This window comes from Scyliorhinus torazame, chromosome 14 (assembly GCF_047496885.1).
Source record: "Scyliorhinus torazame isolate Kashiwa2021f chromosome 14, sScyTor2.1, whole genome shotgun sequence".
NCBI lineage: Eukaryota > Metazoa > Chordata > Chondrichthyes > Carcharhiniformes > Scyliorhinidae > Scyliorhinus > Scyliorhinus torazame.
Genome location: NC_092720.1, coordinates 113,360,635 through 113,380,113, shown reverse-complemented (window position 1 = coordinate 113,380,113; position 19,479 = coordinate 113,360,635). Strand labels below are relative to the sequence as shown.

Here is a 19,479-nt window from a genome sequence, read left to right as displayed (position 1 = left end):
ACAGCCTAATCCCACTTTCACCCCATATCCTTTGACTCCCTTCGTCCCAAGTGTTATATCAACTGCGTCTTGAAAACATACAGGGCAGGATTCTCTGATCCCTCGCCGGGTCGGAGAATCCCCGAGGGACGGCATGAATCCCGCCCCGCTGCTCCGGCGCCGGCTGCCGAATTCTCCGGCGCCAGTTTCGGGCGGGGGCGAGTATCACGCCATGCCAGTTGGGGGCCGTTGGCAGCGGCCTCCCCGGAAATTGCCTGGGCCCCAATGGGCCGAGCGGCCACCCGTTTTTGGCCAGTCCCGCCAGCGTGAAATGGACATGGTCCATCCCGGCGGGACCTGGCTTAGAGGGCGGCTAGCGGAGTCCTCGGGGGGCGCGCGGGGGGATACGGCCTGGGGGGCCACGATTGGGGCCCACTGATCTGCGGGCGGGCCTGTGCCGTGGGGGCACTCTTTCCCTCCGTGCTGGCCTCTGAAAGGTTCCGCCATGGCCGGCGCAGAGATGAAACCCCCTGCGCATGCTCAGGAAACATGCCGGCAGTTCTGCACGTGCGCCAGAACACGCCTGCGGTTCTGTGCATACGCCAACTCGGGCCGTCCCACAGCGACCCTTCGGCGCCAGTTGGCACGCGCCAACCCCAGATTCCGCAATGTCCGGGTGGCCCAACGTCAGAGTGGTTCGCGCCATTCTTGGAGCCAGCATAGGCCCATTGCGCCAAGTGCGGGAGAATCCCACCCACAATGTTTTGTCCTCAACTACTTCCTGTGGTAATGAATTCCACAGGCTCACCACTCTCTGAGTGAAGAAGTTTCTCCTCATCTCTGTCTTAAATGGTCTACCCCATATTCTCAGACTGTGACCCCTGGTTCTGGACACACCCACCATCGGAAACATCCTTCCTGCATCTTCCCTATTTAGTCCTATTAGAATTTTACAGGTTTTTATGAGATCCCCCCTCATTCTTCTGAACTCCAGCAAATACATTCCTAACGGATTTAATCTCTCAGCATACGTCAGTCCTGCCATCCCAGGAATCAGTTTGGTAAAACTTTGCCGCACTCCCTCTAGAGCAAGAACATCCTTCCTTTTTTTAAATTCATTCATGGGATCTGACATTGCTAACTGTGTCAGCATTTATTGCTCATCCTTAATTGCCCTTGACGGGGCAGTTAAGTCAACCACATTGTTGTGGGTCTGGAGTCACATGTAGGTTGGACCAAGGAAGGATGACAGATTTCCTTCCCGAAAGAATATAAGTGAACCAGATTGGTTTTTATGACAATCAACAGTGGTTTCATGGTCATCATTAGACTTTTAATTACAGATTTTTATTGAATTCAAATTTCACCATCTGCAGTGGTGGGATTTGAACCTGGGACCCCAGAGCATTACTCTGGGTTTCTGGTTACCACTCCAGTGATAATACCACAATGCCACCGCCTCTCCCAATAAAGAGATAAGGAGACCAAATCTAAACACAATATTCCAAGTGTTGCCTCACCAAGGCCCTACATAATTGCAGCAAGACATCCCTGCCCCTACACTCGAATCCTCTCGCAATGAAGGCCATTTGCCTTCTTTACCACCTGCTGTACCTGCATGCTTATCTTCAGTGACCTGTGTACGAGGACACACATGTCTCATTGCACATTACCCTCTCCTAATTTATGGCCATTCAGATAATAGCTTGACTTCTAGTTTTTGCTACCAAAGTGGATAATCCCATACTTATCCAAATTATATTGCATCTGTCATTCATTGACCACTCACTCCACTTGTCCAAATCACACTGAAGGATCTCTGCATCCTCCTCACAGCTCAACCTCCCACCCAACTTGGTGTCATCTGCAAATTTGGAGATATTTCATTTTGTTCCCTCATCTAAATCATTGATATATATTGTGAATAGCTGGGTCCTAGCACTGATCCCTGCGATACCGCACTCGTCACTGCCTGCCAATTTGAAAAAGACTTCTTAATTCCTACTCTTTGTTTCCTGTCTGCCAATCAGTTTTCTATCCATCTCAATACACTAACCCTAATACCATGCGCTTTAATTTTACGTGCTAATCTTTTATGCAGGACTTTGTCAAAAGCCTTTTAAAAATCCAAATATACCACAACTACTGGCTCCCCCTCGTCATCTCTACTAGTGACCGCCACAAAGTATTTCAGTAGATTTGTCAAGCATGATTTCGCTTTGGTAATTCCATGCTGACCCGTCAGATCCTGCCACAGTTTTTTAAGTGCGTGACCATAAAATCTTTGATAATGGATTCTAAAATTTTCCCCACTACCAATGTCAGGCCTACTGGTCTGTAATTCCCGGTTTTCTCTCTATCTCCCTTTTTAAATTATAGGGGGAAAAGGGGGGAGGGGTACCCGCAGTCCAAAGGGGGCTTCTGATGGAGGCTCCATGCCTTCCGATCTGAGATTTAGGCTCTTTTTTTGTTTGGGCTGCCTCACACCAGATAAATCTTTCCGTCAGCCAGAAAATTGAGGTTGGGCAGGAAGCAGCCCTTGAGTGGCCATTAATTAGCCACCTAAGGAACTGAATCGGGGCAAGGACAGGATAGGAGAGGTGAAGCTGAGAGCCTCGCATCCAAGGCCTTGCCTGCCCCAGTATAAAATCACTGCAGGGTCAGGACATGCAGGAACCCAGAGGAAATTCCATTAGATCATGCCCCCATGGAGTTTGCCATTTTCATATTCGAGAGGGGCCTTGAATACATTATACTTTTGTTATGTGCCTGTGGGTCTTAGAATCTGTCTCTTCACACAGCGAATGCTTCAACTGCATCCCATCTTGTTAAGTGAAGGCAGCGGGACGCGAAAACAATGGTTCCACACTCAAAGATCTGTTCTGAGGCATATGACAACAAATCTACAGGACAGGTTGAAATCACATGCATATAGCAGGAGCTGGGGATTAGATATCACACGCTTCTTGCACTTCGAGAAGAGACATCATCTATGTGGGACAGAGACCATCATCCGCTACTAATCCTAGCTTCTGCTGTTCTCCAATAGCTCTTATACAGCTGGGGTTTAAAGCACAACTTCAAGCATTGTCACACATCCCTCCAGTTATTGCATGTGCTATCATTTCTTAAAATCACAATTCTTTGTAAAGGTTTCGGGTGAGAGGAAGTTTAAATTTTTGATGACATTTTACTCTGAATCTTTTGATATTTAACCCACCATGTAGAGGGAGTCAAAAATAAAAATACTGTAGTCATGGATAGCTTATGGCCAGTTGTCAACTGCTTTTAACCTTTGCAATAGCTTAAGTAAATGCTCAAAGACAGTATCATGCTTTAAGGGATTTCCTTTAAATTGATTGGGATCTTCCTCAAAGACAGTAGACAGTGCTCAACCGAATGCACATGATTCACCCATCTGCTCTGTAAGTGGAAAATGATGGATGGTCTGAAGTGTTATTGTGGCCATTAGTCCCAGACCATGGAACACATCACATCAACCTGCCCACTAAGATCTGTAACAAGAGGCACCTCAGTTTTTCACTCGACATGTCAGGTAGCCATTCAATGGATAGACAAACTAGACCTTCCATTAGAAGCTTTCTCTATCATATGAAAGTAGTAGCAGGGCTGTTCCTTTTGTTAGGAATTCCAAAGTGAATCTTGCTCAAACTCAAATTTAGTTTCAAAATGTTAACTTGTGCAGCTGCATCAGAAGAAACACATTCTACTCATCTTCCAGGATGAAGCCATCCTGCAATATGTTTTAAAAAGAACATTTCAGAGCATTATAACCACCTTTGAAGGTGCTAACTTGACACAGTTTCTATACGTCTATTGCCATACATTAACTTGCATTTATGTACTGTCTCGATCACAGTTAAACTTCTCAAGCTGCAAAACATTTAGACCTGAGCGGAAACAAGAATTCTATCTGGCCAGGGTGGATTGTCCCCACTGTTGTATTCCTTCAAGCCCTCCCATCATAATAGAATCAAAGGTACTTACGTTGGCAGATATCCCTCTTCTCCTCATACCCTGGTTTGCAGACACATCGTCCAATAGGCACCAGCCATCCCCCATCGGCACTGCAGTGCATTTTAGGCACATCGTATTCCTCAGAATTATTTACACAGGAGCCACGTACTTCCACTAAGGAGGAGTCGCCTTCAGTCACCCTATCTGGAAACTCTGCCAGGTTACGAATCGTTAATGGGCACTTTTTGTAGTAGACCCGCACTGAAACCAAAGCTATACAGGCGCCCACATCCTGAAAGGCAAGGTAAAAGCCTTTCTTTGTCAAGGATCCAATATCCCTTACCTCAGTGTTTAATTTCATCACTCTGTCCCCTACATCCACCTGGGTGAAGCTCTCATCAGCAGCAATGGTGTCAATCTTGATGTACTGACTTTCTTTAATGTACCACAAGTTGCTATTGTTGGACTCATAATAGTAGATGTTAAAGGTCTCCTTACATGTTCCGGGAACACCTGGCAGGCTGTTGCAGTCTCTGAGTGTAAATTTAATTTCAATATAGATCCGATGGGCACCATCACGGGGAATCCAACTAGTCCGCAGCCAGTTATTCTGATAGGCTTCCATGACATTACAGACCTGGTATGTTCGCATTGGAGTGTTCCTCTCATCCATGACACTAATTTCTTCCCACTGTAATCAAGAAATACGGCAGTAAGTAAGACCCAGTAGAAGCTACAAATGCCAAACAAGTATGCAGAGCTTCCATTATCTTTTAGAACATAGCACTGTCTACTTGTTGGTGAGAAATGAGTGATCTTACCAAAAAACATTTGTTTTGTGCATTATAGGATACCCATGTGGTGGATACCAGCTCAACCCATATCAGATTACATTAGGCACTTCTATATATTCTCTCTACTCCTTAAACATTATGAAGGCCAAGTACGGCAATTTAAACTGGCTTCTGAAAAAGTTTGTTTTGCTCTTTGTGAGGTAGAACTGTGATATGGAGGGGAACATAATAGGAAGTTGAGTGCTCAATGCTGCCTGAAGTCTATGCATCTTGCCTTATGACTTCCTGATTCTGATTTTTGGAATACCCCATGACTTTTGGATCTCGGCTCACTAAATTATGGATGTTTTGAAAGAAACTTTGATGATTTATCAGCAGATGTCAAGGAATGTGATTGTAAAGGTGTCGCAGTTTGTCTAGGTTTTCTGCTGGAGTTATGAATCACATAGCAAACACAAGTATGAGCACACACATTTCAATTGCATGCAAATGAAGAGGATACATTATTCACCATGTTTCCAATCATTTGTGTCCAAGCAATGCGAATACATCCAATTGCAACTAATAATATTCCATACCAGAGATAACTTGCGGAACAAAATAATTTTTGTTGTATAAATTTGGTAAAATTATCTTTCAAACTTTATATTCTGTAGAACCAGGCAGCCCAGGATCTGAGTGCAAGAGACAAGAAGAAAATATTTTCAAACATGTATATATCCAGCCAAAAGGGGTTAGGGGGAAATAGACATGCTCTGAATGTTCCCACTATCTAACTAAATAATTATCATCACATTCATCCAATCAGAAAAATCAGGGAAAATGTTTGCAAAAAAAAAAAGAAAAATCATGGAAAAGGGCTTCAACATTTCCATCAAATGACACCTACTCGCTAATAAACTGTTCAGTGATCAGTTGGTGTTCCACGAGAAACACATAGGATCCAGACCTCATCACAGATTTATATCCAGACAGAGACAGCTGGATGCTAGAAGAGAGGTAAGATTTTTTTTAAATTCATTTACAGGATGTGGGTGTTGCTGGCCGGGCCAGTATTTATTGCTCAACCCCATTTGCCCTTGAGAAGATGGTGGTGAGCTGCCTTCTTGAATCCGCTGCAGTCCCTGAGGTGAGGTATACCCACAGTGCTGTTAGGGAGGGATTTGCAGGATTTCGACCCAGCGACAGTGAGGGAATGCCGATATATTTCCAAGTCAGGATGGTGATTGACTTGGAGGGAAACCTCCAGGTGGTGGAGTTCCCAGGTATCTGCTTCACTTGTACTGCTATATGGTAGTGGTCGTGGAGTTTGGAAGATGCTGCCAAATAACCCTTGGTGAGTTCCTGCAATGCATTTTGTAGATGGTACACACCGCTGCTACTGTTCATTGGTGGTGGAGGGAGTGAATGTTTGTGGAAGGGGTACCAATCAAGCGGGCTGCTTTGTCCTGGATGGTGTCAACATCCAGTCTTAGGCTCACACGTAACTGGTAATACCTGTGTTATGTGAGTGTCAGGTAATGACTTGTCCAATCGCTCCTAACCTTCAGGAGCAACACTTACTGAGTGTTCAACTAACATAGATTTTTCAGTCACTGTTGACCAGTATCTTAATGAAATCAGTCATATCAATATTGTGGCTGGAATAGCAGGACAGAAGCTAGATACCCTGCAATGTGTAGCTCCACCCTTCATACCCTCTGCAGCATCCAAATAGATTCAAGTCAGGAGTCTGATGGAGAACTGAACATTTACATCAATAGGTACAGTGTCAACCACGTTCAAAGGGCTTAACATCATCCAGAACAAAGTTGTTTTTTTAATCAGGGCCCCTACCACTGGTCTCAGTGTCCACTCCCAACTCTCGGCCCTCTGCGTAAACCTAGAGGTAAATCTAGAGGATTGTAGCAAATCATCATGCTTGGGTCAATAGACATGCTCTGAATGTTCCCACTATCTAACTAAATAATTATCATCACATTCATCCAATAACAAAAATCAGGGAAAATGTTTGCAAAAACATAGACACTATGAGACTTATCACCGTAAGGGTAAGAATAGAAAAAAAAATAGAAAAATATAACTTTTATTGTCACAAGTCGGCTTACATTAACACTGCAATGAAGTTACTGTGAAAAGCCCCTAGTCGCCACACTCCGGCGCCTGTTCAGATACACAGAGGGAGATTCAGAATTCATAGCAGGTACGGGAATTGAACCCGTGCTGCTGGCCTTGTTCTGCATCACAAACTAGCTGTCTAACCCACTGAGCTAAACCAGCCCTAGCGATACCATGGGAAGACTATCACCTCCAAAGTTACGATCAAAGTTGACAACCATCCTAATTTAGACATCCATCCCCATTCCCTTATGGTTGCTAGGTCAGAATCCTGAAATTCACTAACACCATCATAGGGGCCTCATCATCATCACAAAGATTGCAGTGGTTCAAGAAGTTTTCCCAACATTGCCTGTCTTCCATGTACATGTTTCTTTAATGTTGGCAATTTTAGTAAGTAAAACAATTTCTTATTATGGACACTGATGTTTTGGTTTCAGCTGAGCAGAAGAGTTATTTGTTTGTATTTTGAGACCCCTTTCAATAAGAACATAGGAATTAGGTGCAGATGTGGACAATTCAGCCTTTCGAAACCTGCTCCGCCATTCAGTCAGATCAATGGCTGATCTCTTCCTGGTCTCAAATCCACCTCCATGTCCCTTTAACCCATTATTAAAATCAGAAATATATCTATCTCCTTCTTGAAACCGTTGAATGACTCAGACTCCACCACTGAATATATATTGAATCTCTCATTGAACTCATTCTTAACTATCAGTAAACAAGAGATTCCACAGCCTCAACTTGGCAAAGTCACTGTAAGGTGGAAGCTCAACTATTCACTAATGTAGGCCTCCTGCGAACTGAATAATTTTCAACATGCTATTTACTATTACCACTTTAAAGATTGCTCTGAAAACTCACATTTTAATCTGTATTCTTTTTCCAAAGTTCATGATAAGTGTTAAAAGTTGAAGGATCTTCCCTTAAATATTCTCTCAGGTACAGGGATATGAGCCGCTCTCATAAATGGTTTTATGTAAAGTTTTGCAGTTAAGAGTGAGCCTGCACTGGCTAATATTTAACTAGACACTGCATAACCCAGGAGTTTTAAAAATAAATTTAGAGTACCTAATTCATTTTTTCCAATTAAGGGGCAATTTAGCATGTTCAATCCACCTACCCATCTTTGGGTTGTGGGGGCGAAACCCAAGCAAACACGGGGAGAATGTGCAAACTCCACATGGACAGTGACCCAGAGCCGGGATCGAACCGAGGACCTCGGCTGAAGTGTGAGCTTCAAACACTGCGGCACATCCGCGAGGGGGAGAGTTACCTGGGCGCTTTGTTTCAGGAGGCGGTCACACCTCGTAGGTTAAGTACCTCAAATTCGGTGAGGCAGCAATTAACCACTGCACCACCGTGCTGCCCTTAACCCAGGAGTTTAACAAAAGATCTGAACTGGATAGTTGGGCCTCTTCAATCTCTTTCACAGTGAACCCAAGGTACCGATCACTAAACTGTGTTTATTTCATGGAGAATTAATATATACAGCAACAAATGTGATCAAACAGCTGTATCTGTATAAGATAATTAAAGTAATATTACAAAACAAGGAATACCCCATGGATGCCTCCATCAATGGGTCACTTTCTCAACAAGGTAACTCTCAAATCCCTCCCAGCTCCCTAGAGTCTGTACCCAGCCCATCTGACTGTCTATGTCTCTGGTATTTTAGACTTCATTGTTCACATTCAGAAAGAAACAGAGACTTCCCAACACAATGAGGTGTTCATTGATTGCTGAGACAAGATCACAAATTACTTATCATTTTCAGTCTATGGGAAAACAACATTAACACAAGACCATTAGCACTCTGAACACTTATCCTATCAGTGCAGTTTTTTAAGCTCCTGTATATCAGATATCTTTTGCCTCCAAAACTCAACATTTAAAAGTAGCTGTTTTTCCCAGAGACTTTCTATGGAAAGATGGGGAAAAGATCCTGAAATGTGATAATGATTTTAGGCTGAATATAAATTGACCGCGACATACCAATGGGAGGTCTTGTAGCACAGTGGGTAGCATACCTGCCTCTGAGATCGAAGAGTCGGGTTCAAGTCTTACCCCAGGACTTGATGACCAAGGAATGGAGTTGGCAGTCCCCATTGCGAGCTGCAGTGACCACATCTGCAGCAAGCGTTGGTTGCTCGCAGAACTTCAGCTCAGAATTGATGAGCTGGAGTGTGAGCTTCAAACACTGCGGCACATCCGCGAGGGGGAGAGTTACCTGGGTGCTTTGTTTCAGGAGGCGGTCACACCTCGTACGTTAAGTACCTCAAATTCGGTCAGTGGTCAAGGACAGCAGGGTGTGACTGCAAGTGAGGCAGGTAGAGGGATCCAGAATTCAGGGACAGAGGAGCCTCATCTCTTGACCTTGCCCAACAAGTATGAGGTACTTGCCCCCTGTGGGTATAAGGAAAAGGGCTGTAGGGAGGATTAGCTAGCCAACCACTGCACTGTGATACAGGAGGCCATTCAAGCGGGGAAGCAAAAAGACAAGTGGTAGTTGTAGAGGATTCTATAATTAGGGGGATAGATAGCATCCGTTGTAAGCAGGATCGAGAGTCCCGCATGTTGTGTTGCCTGCCTGATGCCAGGGAGAAGGACATCTCTGACCGGCTTGAAATGATATCGGAGGGGGAGAATCCAGTTGTTATGGTCCACATTGGGACAAACAACATAGGCAAGACCAGGAAAGAGGACCTTTTTGGAGGATTATCAGGCGCTCGGATCTAAATTTTAAAAACAGGTCCTCAAGGGACCTAATCTCTGGATTACTACCGGGCCACTTGCGAAGTGGCATAGGGATAAGAAAATTAGGGAAGTAAACACGTGGCTAAAGGAGTGGTGGGGGAAGGAGGGGTTTCATTTCACGGGGCATTGGCATCAGTATTGGAACTAGAGGGACCTGTACCGTTTGGACTGTCTCCATCTGAGCCTATCTGGGACCAGTGTTCTAGCGGAAAGGACAAATAGGATGGTCTCAAGGACTTTAGACTAGCAAGTGGGGGGGGAAGGGAAGGATAACACTATGGGGAGTAAAATAGTTAATGGGAAGCAAAGAAGCAGGTTTGCACATGAGAAGATGGGTTCAACTACATCAAAAGTTATGAAAAAAGATAACGGGAAGAAGAACTCAGGAGATGTTGTTAATGGAGGTGTTAGGATTTTAAAAAGAGTATTAAAACTAGCATAAAGGCACTTTACCTGAATGCTCGTAGTATTTGAAACAAGATAAATAAGTTGACGGTACAAATCATCGCAAATGACTATGATTTAGTGGCCATTACAGAGATATATCCAGGAGTATCAGACTGTTCGGAAGTACAAGCAGGAAGGTAAGGGAGCTTGTGTAACACTGATATTTAAGGACGACATCAGGTTCTATAGAGAAAAAGATTGAATCCATTTGGGTGAAAATTAGAAAAAGCAAGGAGAAAAGGGTCACTGTTTGGCGTAGTCTATAAGCCACCAAATAATAACATCATGTGGGACGGGCAATAAACAAAGAAATAACTGATGCATGTAAAAATGGTACTGCAATTATCATGGGGGATTTTAATCTACATGTCGATTGGTCAAACCAGGTAGGTCAAGGAAGCCTTGAGAAGGAGTTCATAGAATGTATCCGTGATAGTTTCCTCGAACAGTATGTAATGGAACCTGTGAGGGAGCAAGCTATCCTAGATCTGGTCCTGTGTAATGAGACAGGAATAATTAATGATCTCACAGTTCGGAATTCTCTCGGAAGGAGCGATTATAGTATGGTTGAATTTAAAATACAGATGGAGGGTGAGAAGGTAAAATCCAGTACCAGTATTTTGTGCTTAAACAAAAGAGACTACAATAGGATGAGGGAGGAGTTGACTCGGGTAAATTTGGAGTAAAGATTTTGTGGTGGGACTGGCCTGGGCTTGCAAAATCCTACCAACTGTCCTGGCTTGAGACAATTCACACCTCTTTAACCTGGGGTTACCCCTATCTCTGGATCTGTAAAGACTTAATTACCTGCAAATGCTCGCATTCTAAGCATTGTCTTTGAATTTGTCTATATATATATGTTTCTGGAACATACCTCTTCATTCACCTGAGGAAGGAGCAGTGCTCCAAAAGCTAGTGTTTGAAACAAACCTGTTGGACTTTAACCTGGTTTTGTAAGACTTCTTATTGCAGTGGCACAATTGAGGAACAGTGGAGGACTTTTAAAGAGATTTTTCACAGTGCTTAGAAAAAATATATACCAGTAAAAAGGAAGTACTGTAGGAGAAAGGATAATCAGCAATGGTTATCAAAGGAAATAAAGGAAGGTATCAAATTGAAAGAAAAGGCATACAAAGTGGCAAAGATTAGTGGGAAACGAGAGCATTGGGAAATCTTTAAAGGTCAATAGAAAGCCACGAAGAAAGCTATAAAGAAAAGTAAGATAGATTATCAGAGTAAACTAGCTCAAAATATAAAAACAGATAGCAGAAGTTTCTACAAATATATAAAACTAAAAAAAAAGTAGCTAAAGTAAACATTGGTCCTTCAGAGAATGATGGGAAATGAGAAAATGGCTGAGACATTGAACAGGTATTTTGTGTCCAAAGAGAAAATGCTGGAAAATCTCAGCAGGTCTGACAGCATCTGTAGGGAGAGAAAATAGCTTACGTTTCGAGTCCTGATGACCCATTGTCAAAGCTGAGGTATTTTGTGTCATAGTGTAGGACACAAATAACATGCCAAAAATTGATGGCAAGGAAGCTATGGCAGGTGAGCATCTAAAAATGATAATTTTCACTAAGGAGATAGTGTTGGGCAAGCTAATGGGGCTAAAGGTAGACAAGTCTCCTGGCTCTGATGGAATGTATCCCTGGGTATTAAATGAGATGGTGGGGGAAATAGCAAATGCGCTCGTGGTAATTTACCAAAATTTGCTGGACTGTGTGGTGGTTTAGGCAGATTGGGAAACAGCAAATGTGACCCCACTGTTTAAAAAAGGAGGTAGTCAAAAGGCAAGTAACTATAGGCTGGTTAGCTTAACTTCAGTAGTGGGTAAAATGTTTGAATCTATCATTAAGGAAGAAATAGCGAGACATCTGGCGAGAAATTGTCCCATTGGGCAGACGCAGCTTGGGTTCATGAAAGGCAGGTCATGTTTGACTAAAGAGAAAATGCTGCAAAATTTCAGCAGGTCTGGCAGCTGGTAGGGAGAGAAAAGAGCTCATGTTTCGAGTCCAGATGACCCTTTGTCAAAGCTATAATACAGAGAAAATGGAAATATTTACACTGTGGAGTGAGAATGAAAGATGAGTCATAACCATAGAAATCCAGGGAAAAGGGGTGCTAATAGCCACAGAAACCAAGGGGAAAGAGTGCTAATGGCAGTCACCAGAGAGAAAAAAGGCGTGAAAGGCCAAACAGCACAGAAACTAACATCAGAGGGTAAACTGTGAGAGATGTAGATGTGGGGGAAGGGGAAGGGGAAAGCAAAGGGGATAAAGGGTAAGGAAAGGTGGATAAGATGGGGGAGTTAATGTATATAAAGAAAGACAAGAGAGAAAGAAATGATAAAAGGCAATTAAAATTAAATGGGATGAAAACAAATGGGTCGAGTGGGGTAGAGCTAATCATCTGAAGTTGTTGAATTTGATGTTGAAGACAGCACGGTGGCACAGTGGGTTAGCCCTGCAGCCTCACGGCGCCGAGGTCCCAGGTTCGATCCCGGCTCTGGGTCACTGTCCGTGTGGAGTTTGCACATTCTCCCCGTGTTTGCGTGAGTTTCATCCCCACAACCCAAAAAGATGTGCAGGCTAGGTGGATTGGTCACGCTAAATTGCCACTTAATTACGAAAAAAATGAATTGGGTACTCAAAATTTATTTAAAAAATAATTTGATGTTGAGACCGGGAGATGAAATGTTGTTCCTCCAGTTTGCATTGAGCTTCACTGGAACATTGCAGCAGGGCAAGGAAAGACATGTGGGCACGGGAGCAGAGTCTTGTGTTAAAATGGCAAGCAATGGGAAGGTCAGGGGTCCTGAATGCACAGACCGAAGGTGCTCAGCAAAGCAATCACCCAGTCTGCGTTTGGTCTCTCTGATAGAGAGGAGACCACATTCGGAGCAGCAAATGTAATAGACATAATTGAAAGAGATTCAAGTGAAACACTGCTTAACCTTGACTAATTTAGTGGAATTCTTTGAGGACATTACGAGCGTGGTGGACAATGGGGAACCGGTGGATGTGGTGTATCTAGATTTCCAGAAGGCATTCAACAAGAATGCTCCACAAAAGGCTGCTGCATAAGATAAAGGTGCATGACGTTACAGGTAATGTAGCAGCATGGATAGAGGATTGGTTAACTGACAGAACGCAAAGTTTGGAGATAAATCGGTGTTTTTCGGTAGGCAATCAGTGGCTAGTGGTGTGCCTCAGGGATCAGTGTTGGGTCTGCAATTGTTCACAATTTACATAGATGATCTGGAGTTGGGACCAAGTGTAATGTGTCAACGTTCGCAGATGACACTAAGATGAGTGGTCGAGCCATTGAAAGTCTGCAGAGGGATATAGATAGTTTAATTGAGTGGGCAAGGGTCTGGCAGGTGGAGTTCAATGTTGATAAATGTGAAGTCGGAATAACAGCAAAACGGACTATTATTTAAATGGTAAACGAATTGCAGCATGTTGCTGTGCAGAGGGACCTGGGTGTCCTTGTGCATGAATCGCAAAAATCTGGGGGGGCGATTCTCCGCCGCACAGACCAAGTGCCCGCGCCATCGTGAACGCCGTCGCATTTCACGACGGCACAAACAGGGCCCGGGCACGACCTATTCTGGCCCCCACAGGGGGCCAGCACAGCGCTGGAGCAGTTCACGCCACTCCAGCATCCTTACATGGCGCCAAATGGGCACCGCACCAACCCGCGCAGGATGGCGCGGCCCAACTGCGCATGCGCACGATTCGGCTGCCCCATCCTGCGCATGCGCGGGGAACGTGTTACGCGCACCAGCCCCTCACCAACATGGCGCCGGTGTTCTGGGGCCACATGCGGAAGGAGGTAGCCCCGGGGGGGGGAGAGGCCAGCCCAACGATCGGTGTGCCCCGATCGCTGGCCAGACCCCATCGGAGCCCCCCCCCGGTCAATGAGCCCCCCCCCCAACCCCACAGGCCGCCCCCAAGGCGTTCCCGTAGAGTTCCCGCCGGCTGCGACAAGGGGCGGATGGCACCGGCGGGAACCTGTCGTGTCATAGCGGCCACTCGGCCCATCCGGCTGGAGAATCACCGCTCGCCGTTTGCGGCGATTCTCCGAGCATCGAGCAGCCCGCCGTGAATCGCGTGGCGCTGGTTTCAGGGCATGGGAGAATCGCGTGCGGGGGTCGGGGCAGCGTGGCACGATTCGTGTGGCGCCCCGGCCATTCTCCCACCCGGCGTTGAGGGGGGGGGGGGAGAATCGCGCCCCTGGTTTGCAGATGCAGCAGGTAAACAAGAAGGTGAATGGAATTTTGACCTTCATTGCTAGAGGGATGGAGTATAAAACCAGGGAGGGTATGTTGCAGCTGTATAGGGTGCTGGTGAGACCACACCTGGAGTACTGTGTACAGTTTTGGTCACTTTACTTGAGAAAGGATGTACTGGCGCTGGACGGTGTGCAGAGAATCACTAGGTTGATTCCGGAGTTGAGAGGATAGGCTTATGAGGAGAGACTAAGTAGACTGTGACTACATTCATTGGAATTTAGAAGAATGAGTGGGCACCTTCTAGAAACATATAAGATTATGAAGGGAATCGATAGGATAGAAGCAGGGAGGTTGTTTCCACTGATGGGCGAAACTAGAACTAGGTGGCACAGCGTCAAAATAAAGGGGAGCACATTTAGGACTGAGTTCAGTTGGAACTTCTTCACCCAAAGGATTGTGAATTTGTGGATATCCCTATCCAGTGAAGCAGTTAAGGCTACCTCGCTAAATGTTTTTAAGACAAAGATAGATAGATTTCTGAACAATAAAAGACTACGGTGAGCAGGCAGGTAAGTGGAGCTGAGTCCACAAAAAGATCAGCCATCATCGTATTGAATGGCGGAGCACGCTCGAGGGGCCAGATGTCCTACTCCAGATCCAAGTTCTTATGTTCTTGTGAAGGTGTGTTCATAGAATCAGAGAATTTACAGCGCAGAAGGAAGCCATTCAGCCCATCGAGTCTGCACTGGCCCTTGGAAAAAGCACCCGACCCAAACCCACACCTCCAACCTATCCCCATAACCCCAACTAACCTTTTTTGGACACTAAGGGCAATTTAGCATGGCCAATCCACCCAACCTGCACATCTTTGGATTGTGGGAGGAAACTGGAGCACCCGGAGGAAACCCACACACACACGGAGTCTGTGCAGACTCCGCACAGACAGTGACCCAAGCCGGGAATCGAAACTGGGACCCTGGAGCTGTGAAGCAACTGTGCTAACCACTGTGCGACCGTGCTGCGACTCAAAAACTTTGGGTGTCAACCTGCAATTCGTTACCATATGCCATGGCAGTAAGAGCAGGAGAAACCTCTGGTGAGCCACGCTTAATGTGGAGTGGTGCCCTCAAGCTGTAAGAATCTGGTGACAGACTGGCAAACTGTTTGAGGAATAACTTGCTGTGGAAACAGATGGAAGTCTGCCTTTGTGCGTCACTAGGTGCAGGAAGAGAATTGGAACTGCATACCAGTAGGTTCACTTCCATTACGACACTGACCAATGCCGATTTAATAGATTATTTAAAAATACCATATTTACTAGTAGAAAAGTAGATCCCATGACCTTCAGCCTAAAAAGAACACAAGAATTTTTCATGTACCTCATGTAAGAGTCGACTTTAGTTTTTCAGGTATCAAACCATCGCGTCATTATTAATTACTTACTGGTAATGACTACAGTTCATTCATTTAGAGGTACACGCAGAAACCTTTCGATATTCCCTCTGTCAATTATAGTGGCAATTTCCCAACCAATCGACAAGGCTATTCTGAACCACATGATCCATCATGATATCTTCAAGACGGAATAGCATCAAGCGGGTTGCTCAATTTAAAATGCAATTTGTAGCATTTTCGCAGGAGACGATAAATGAGCAGCAGCAAAATCATTTCACGTTTCCAAGAAAATAATTTGAGACTGCAGAAAGATGCCCAACAAACCGGACAAAATGCCAAAGAGTTGCAAGGCCAAGCAAGCGGTTTCACCAGAAGAACCAAGTGGCAGAATGAGTTAATGAGCACTGGCAAAACAGTCAGGTTATCACCGGTGGAACCATTCGACTCTGCAGGCTAAGAGGTGAAAAGAAAGAACCGGGTGGGATTCCCCGATGCCGCTCCGATGCCGGGTCGCCGATTCTCCGGCGACCAGAGAATCGCCGCCCATGGCGCTGGTGCAGTCGCCACACTGCCAGTCAGGGGCCGCTCAACGCAGAACCCCCCCCCCCCCGGACGATTCTCCGCACTCGACGGGCCGAATGACCACCGAGTTCGGCCGAGTCCCGCCAGCATCCTTCGTGTGTGGTCCTACCCGGCGGGACCTCGGCGTTCTGACTGTGGGGGCCGTCCTGGTGGGGGTGAGGGGTATCCGACTCTGAGGGGGGCCTCTACGGTGGCCAGGCCCACGATCGGGGACCACCGATCAGCGGGCGGGCTATTCCGGGGGGGAATGTTCCTCCGCACTGGGCCCCTGTAGGGCTCCGCCTAGTTGCGTGGAGGCCGGCGCAGAGACGGCATCCCCCGCGCATGCGTGGACCCGCGCCGGCCATGCTGGCACCTGTATCGGCAGCTGGACTTGCGTGAAGCGCTCCAGTGCCATGCTGGGCCCCTGTGCAGCAGATGACGCCGTCGTAAAATGCTCCGGCGTTTACGATGGCATCAACACTTAGCCCCATTATCGGAGAATCCCGCCTGGTGTTCTGGAAATTAAGGCCAGTGCCAGGTGGTGCATAAGATTCATGAATAGGCATGGTTCAGTACTCACTCCAAAAACAAGCATTTCACGAACCCTAACCCCCTGAACATAATGATAAAATCAGTATTCAACTTTAAGAGAAGAATGCATTTCAATTGGCCTACACTAGATAAGGATAAAGCAGTGACAAACCTCGACATGCCAGCAAGTATGACTGTTACCAAGATTGCTGAACAAAATCATCCTTTAAATATGGACTGGCTGTCATGATATGCAAACATGCAACCAATGAACACTCAGAATAGGACACAACCAATGGCAATCTCTGCAAGACGTGCCAGATCATCGACATGGATACCACCATTACACATGAGAACACCACCCACCAGGTACGCGGTACATACTTGTGCGACTCGGCCACCGTTGTCTACCTCATACGCTGCAGGAAAGGATGTCCCGAAGTATGGTACATCGGCGAGACCATGCAGACGCTGCGACAACGAATGAACGGACATCGCGCGACAATCACCAGGCAGGAATGATCCCTTCCAGTCGGGGAACACTTCAGCAGTCAAGGGCATTCAGCCTCTGATCACCGGGTAAGCATTCTCCAAGGCGGCTTTCAGGATGCGCGACAACGCAGAATCGCTGAGCAGCAACTTATAGCCAAGTTCGCACACATGAGTGCTGCCTCAACCGGGACCTGGGATTCATGTTGCATTACATTCATTCCTCACCATCAGGCCTGCAAAATCCTACCAACTGTCCTGGCTTGACACAATTCACACCTCTTTAACCTGGGGGTTACCCCATCTCTGGATCTGTAAAGATTTAACCACCTGCTAATGATCGCATTCCAAGCATTGTCTGGCATCTTTGAATCTGTCTATATATATGTTTCTGGAACATACCTCTTCATTCACCTGAGGAAGGAGCAGCGCTCCGAAAGCTAGTGACATTGAAACAAACCTGCTGGACTTTAACCTGGTGTTGTAAGACTTCTTACTGTGCTCACCCCAGTCCAACGCCGGCATCTCCACATCACTGAGTTACTACAGTTAGATTAGCAGAGAGTCGAACTCATTTGAGAACTGTATTAACAGTTCAATAAACACGTTGAACTCATTTCAGAGTCTGGAGCATTCTTTGGTTAAGACTGCATCAAGTAGCAGCCAGTGTTATCCAAAGCAGCATAACACAACATTGGCCATGTGAAGATGTGGTTCACATTGGTCCCATCATTTATGGCAGGAGGTGACACAAAAACAAAGCCGACGGTGATATTCAAGCAGGAGACTTCAGTTCCTGGAGCAGGCCGCAGGCTGCAGGGTTGCTGGGAGAGGTGAGTGCATATTTAAAAGTGCTTAGTTTACAGGTCGAGTGGCAGTTGGAGACTTCAGTTCCTGGAGCAGGCCACAGGCTGCAGGGTTGCTGGGACAGGTGAGTGCATATTTAAAAGTGCTTAGTTTACAGGTCGAGTGGCAGTTGGAGACTTCAGTTCCTGGAGCAGGCCACAGGCTGCAGGGTTGCTGGGAGAGGTGAGTGCATATTTAAAAGTGCTTAGTTTACAGGTCGAGTGATAGTTGGAGACTTCACTTCCTGGAGCTGGCCTATTGGCTCATTCAAAATCAGGCAGGGTACAAAAGGTGTGGCAGGAGTGCCTTTAGTCACAGAGTGCTGATTGGAACAGAGTGCATCTGAGTTTGAGTTCAGGTGAGTGACTGAGTTCGGGTGAGTGGCGAGAGAGGGCTGTGTTTTTGTTGGTGTTCGGGTTTATCCTTGAGGTTCTATTAAAAAAAAAATTATTATTTAAATTAATTAACTAGTTGAATATGGCTGGACAGGTGATGTGCTGTTGCTGTATGATGATGGAACTGGTGGATCCCATTGAGACTGTCAGTGACCACATCTGCAGCAAGTGTTGGCTGCTCGAGGAACTTCGGCTCAGAATTGAAGAGCTGGAGACCGAGATGCACACACTGCGGCACATCAGGGAGGGGGAAAATTACCTGGACGCTTTGTTTCCGGAGGCAGTCACACCCGGTAGAATAAGTACTGTTAATTCGGTCAGTGGTCAGGGACAGAGTGGTGTGACTGCAAGCGAGGCAGGTAGGGGGATCCTGAGTTTAGGAGTTGAGGAGCCTCAGCCCTTGACCTTGTCCAACAGGTATGAGGTACTTGCTCCCTGTGTGGATGAGGAAGAGGGCTGTAGGGAGGATGCGTTGACTGACCACTGCACCGTGGTACAGGAAGCCATTCAAGAGGGGGGAGCAAAAAGACAAGTGGTAGCTGTAGGGGATTCTATAATTAGGGGGATTCATGGCATCCTTTGTAAGCCAGATCGTGAGTCCCGCATGGTATGTTGCCTGCCTGGTGCCAGGGTGAGGGACATCTCTGATCAGCTTGAAAGGATTTTGGAGAGGGAGGGGGAGGATCCAGTTGTTGTGGTCCACGTTGGGACTAACAACATAGGTAAGACTAGGAAAGAGGATCTGTTTGGGGATTATCAAACACTAGGGACTAAATTAAAGAACAGGTCCTCCAGGGTTATAATCTCTGGATTACTACCCGAGCCAAGTGCCAATTGGCATAGGGTTGAGAAAATTAGGGAAGTTAACACGTGGCTAAAGGAGTGGTGCGGGAAAGAGGGATTCCATTTCATGGGGCATTGGCATCAGTACTGGGGCAGGAGGGACCTG

General features: G+C 46.0%; 1 protein-coding gene across 2 annotated transcripts in view; it reads right to left on the bottom strand.

Annotated features, from left to right (window-relative positions):
* The window catches only part of epha4b (eph receptor A4b), a 523,058-nt gene that overhangs the window by 432,647 nt on the left and 70,932 nt on the right, over positions 1-19,479 (bottom strand). For both annotated transcript variants that reach the window (XM_072474682.1, XM_072474681.1), the window contains exon 3: positions 3,988-4,648. In XM_072474682.1, coding sequence (XP_072330783.1) covers positions 3,988-4,648 — 661 coding nt within the window. The remainder of the gene's footprint in view (positions 1-3,987; positions 4,649-19,479) is intronic.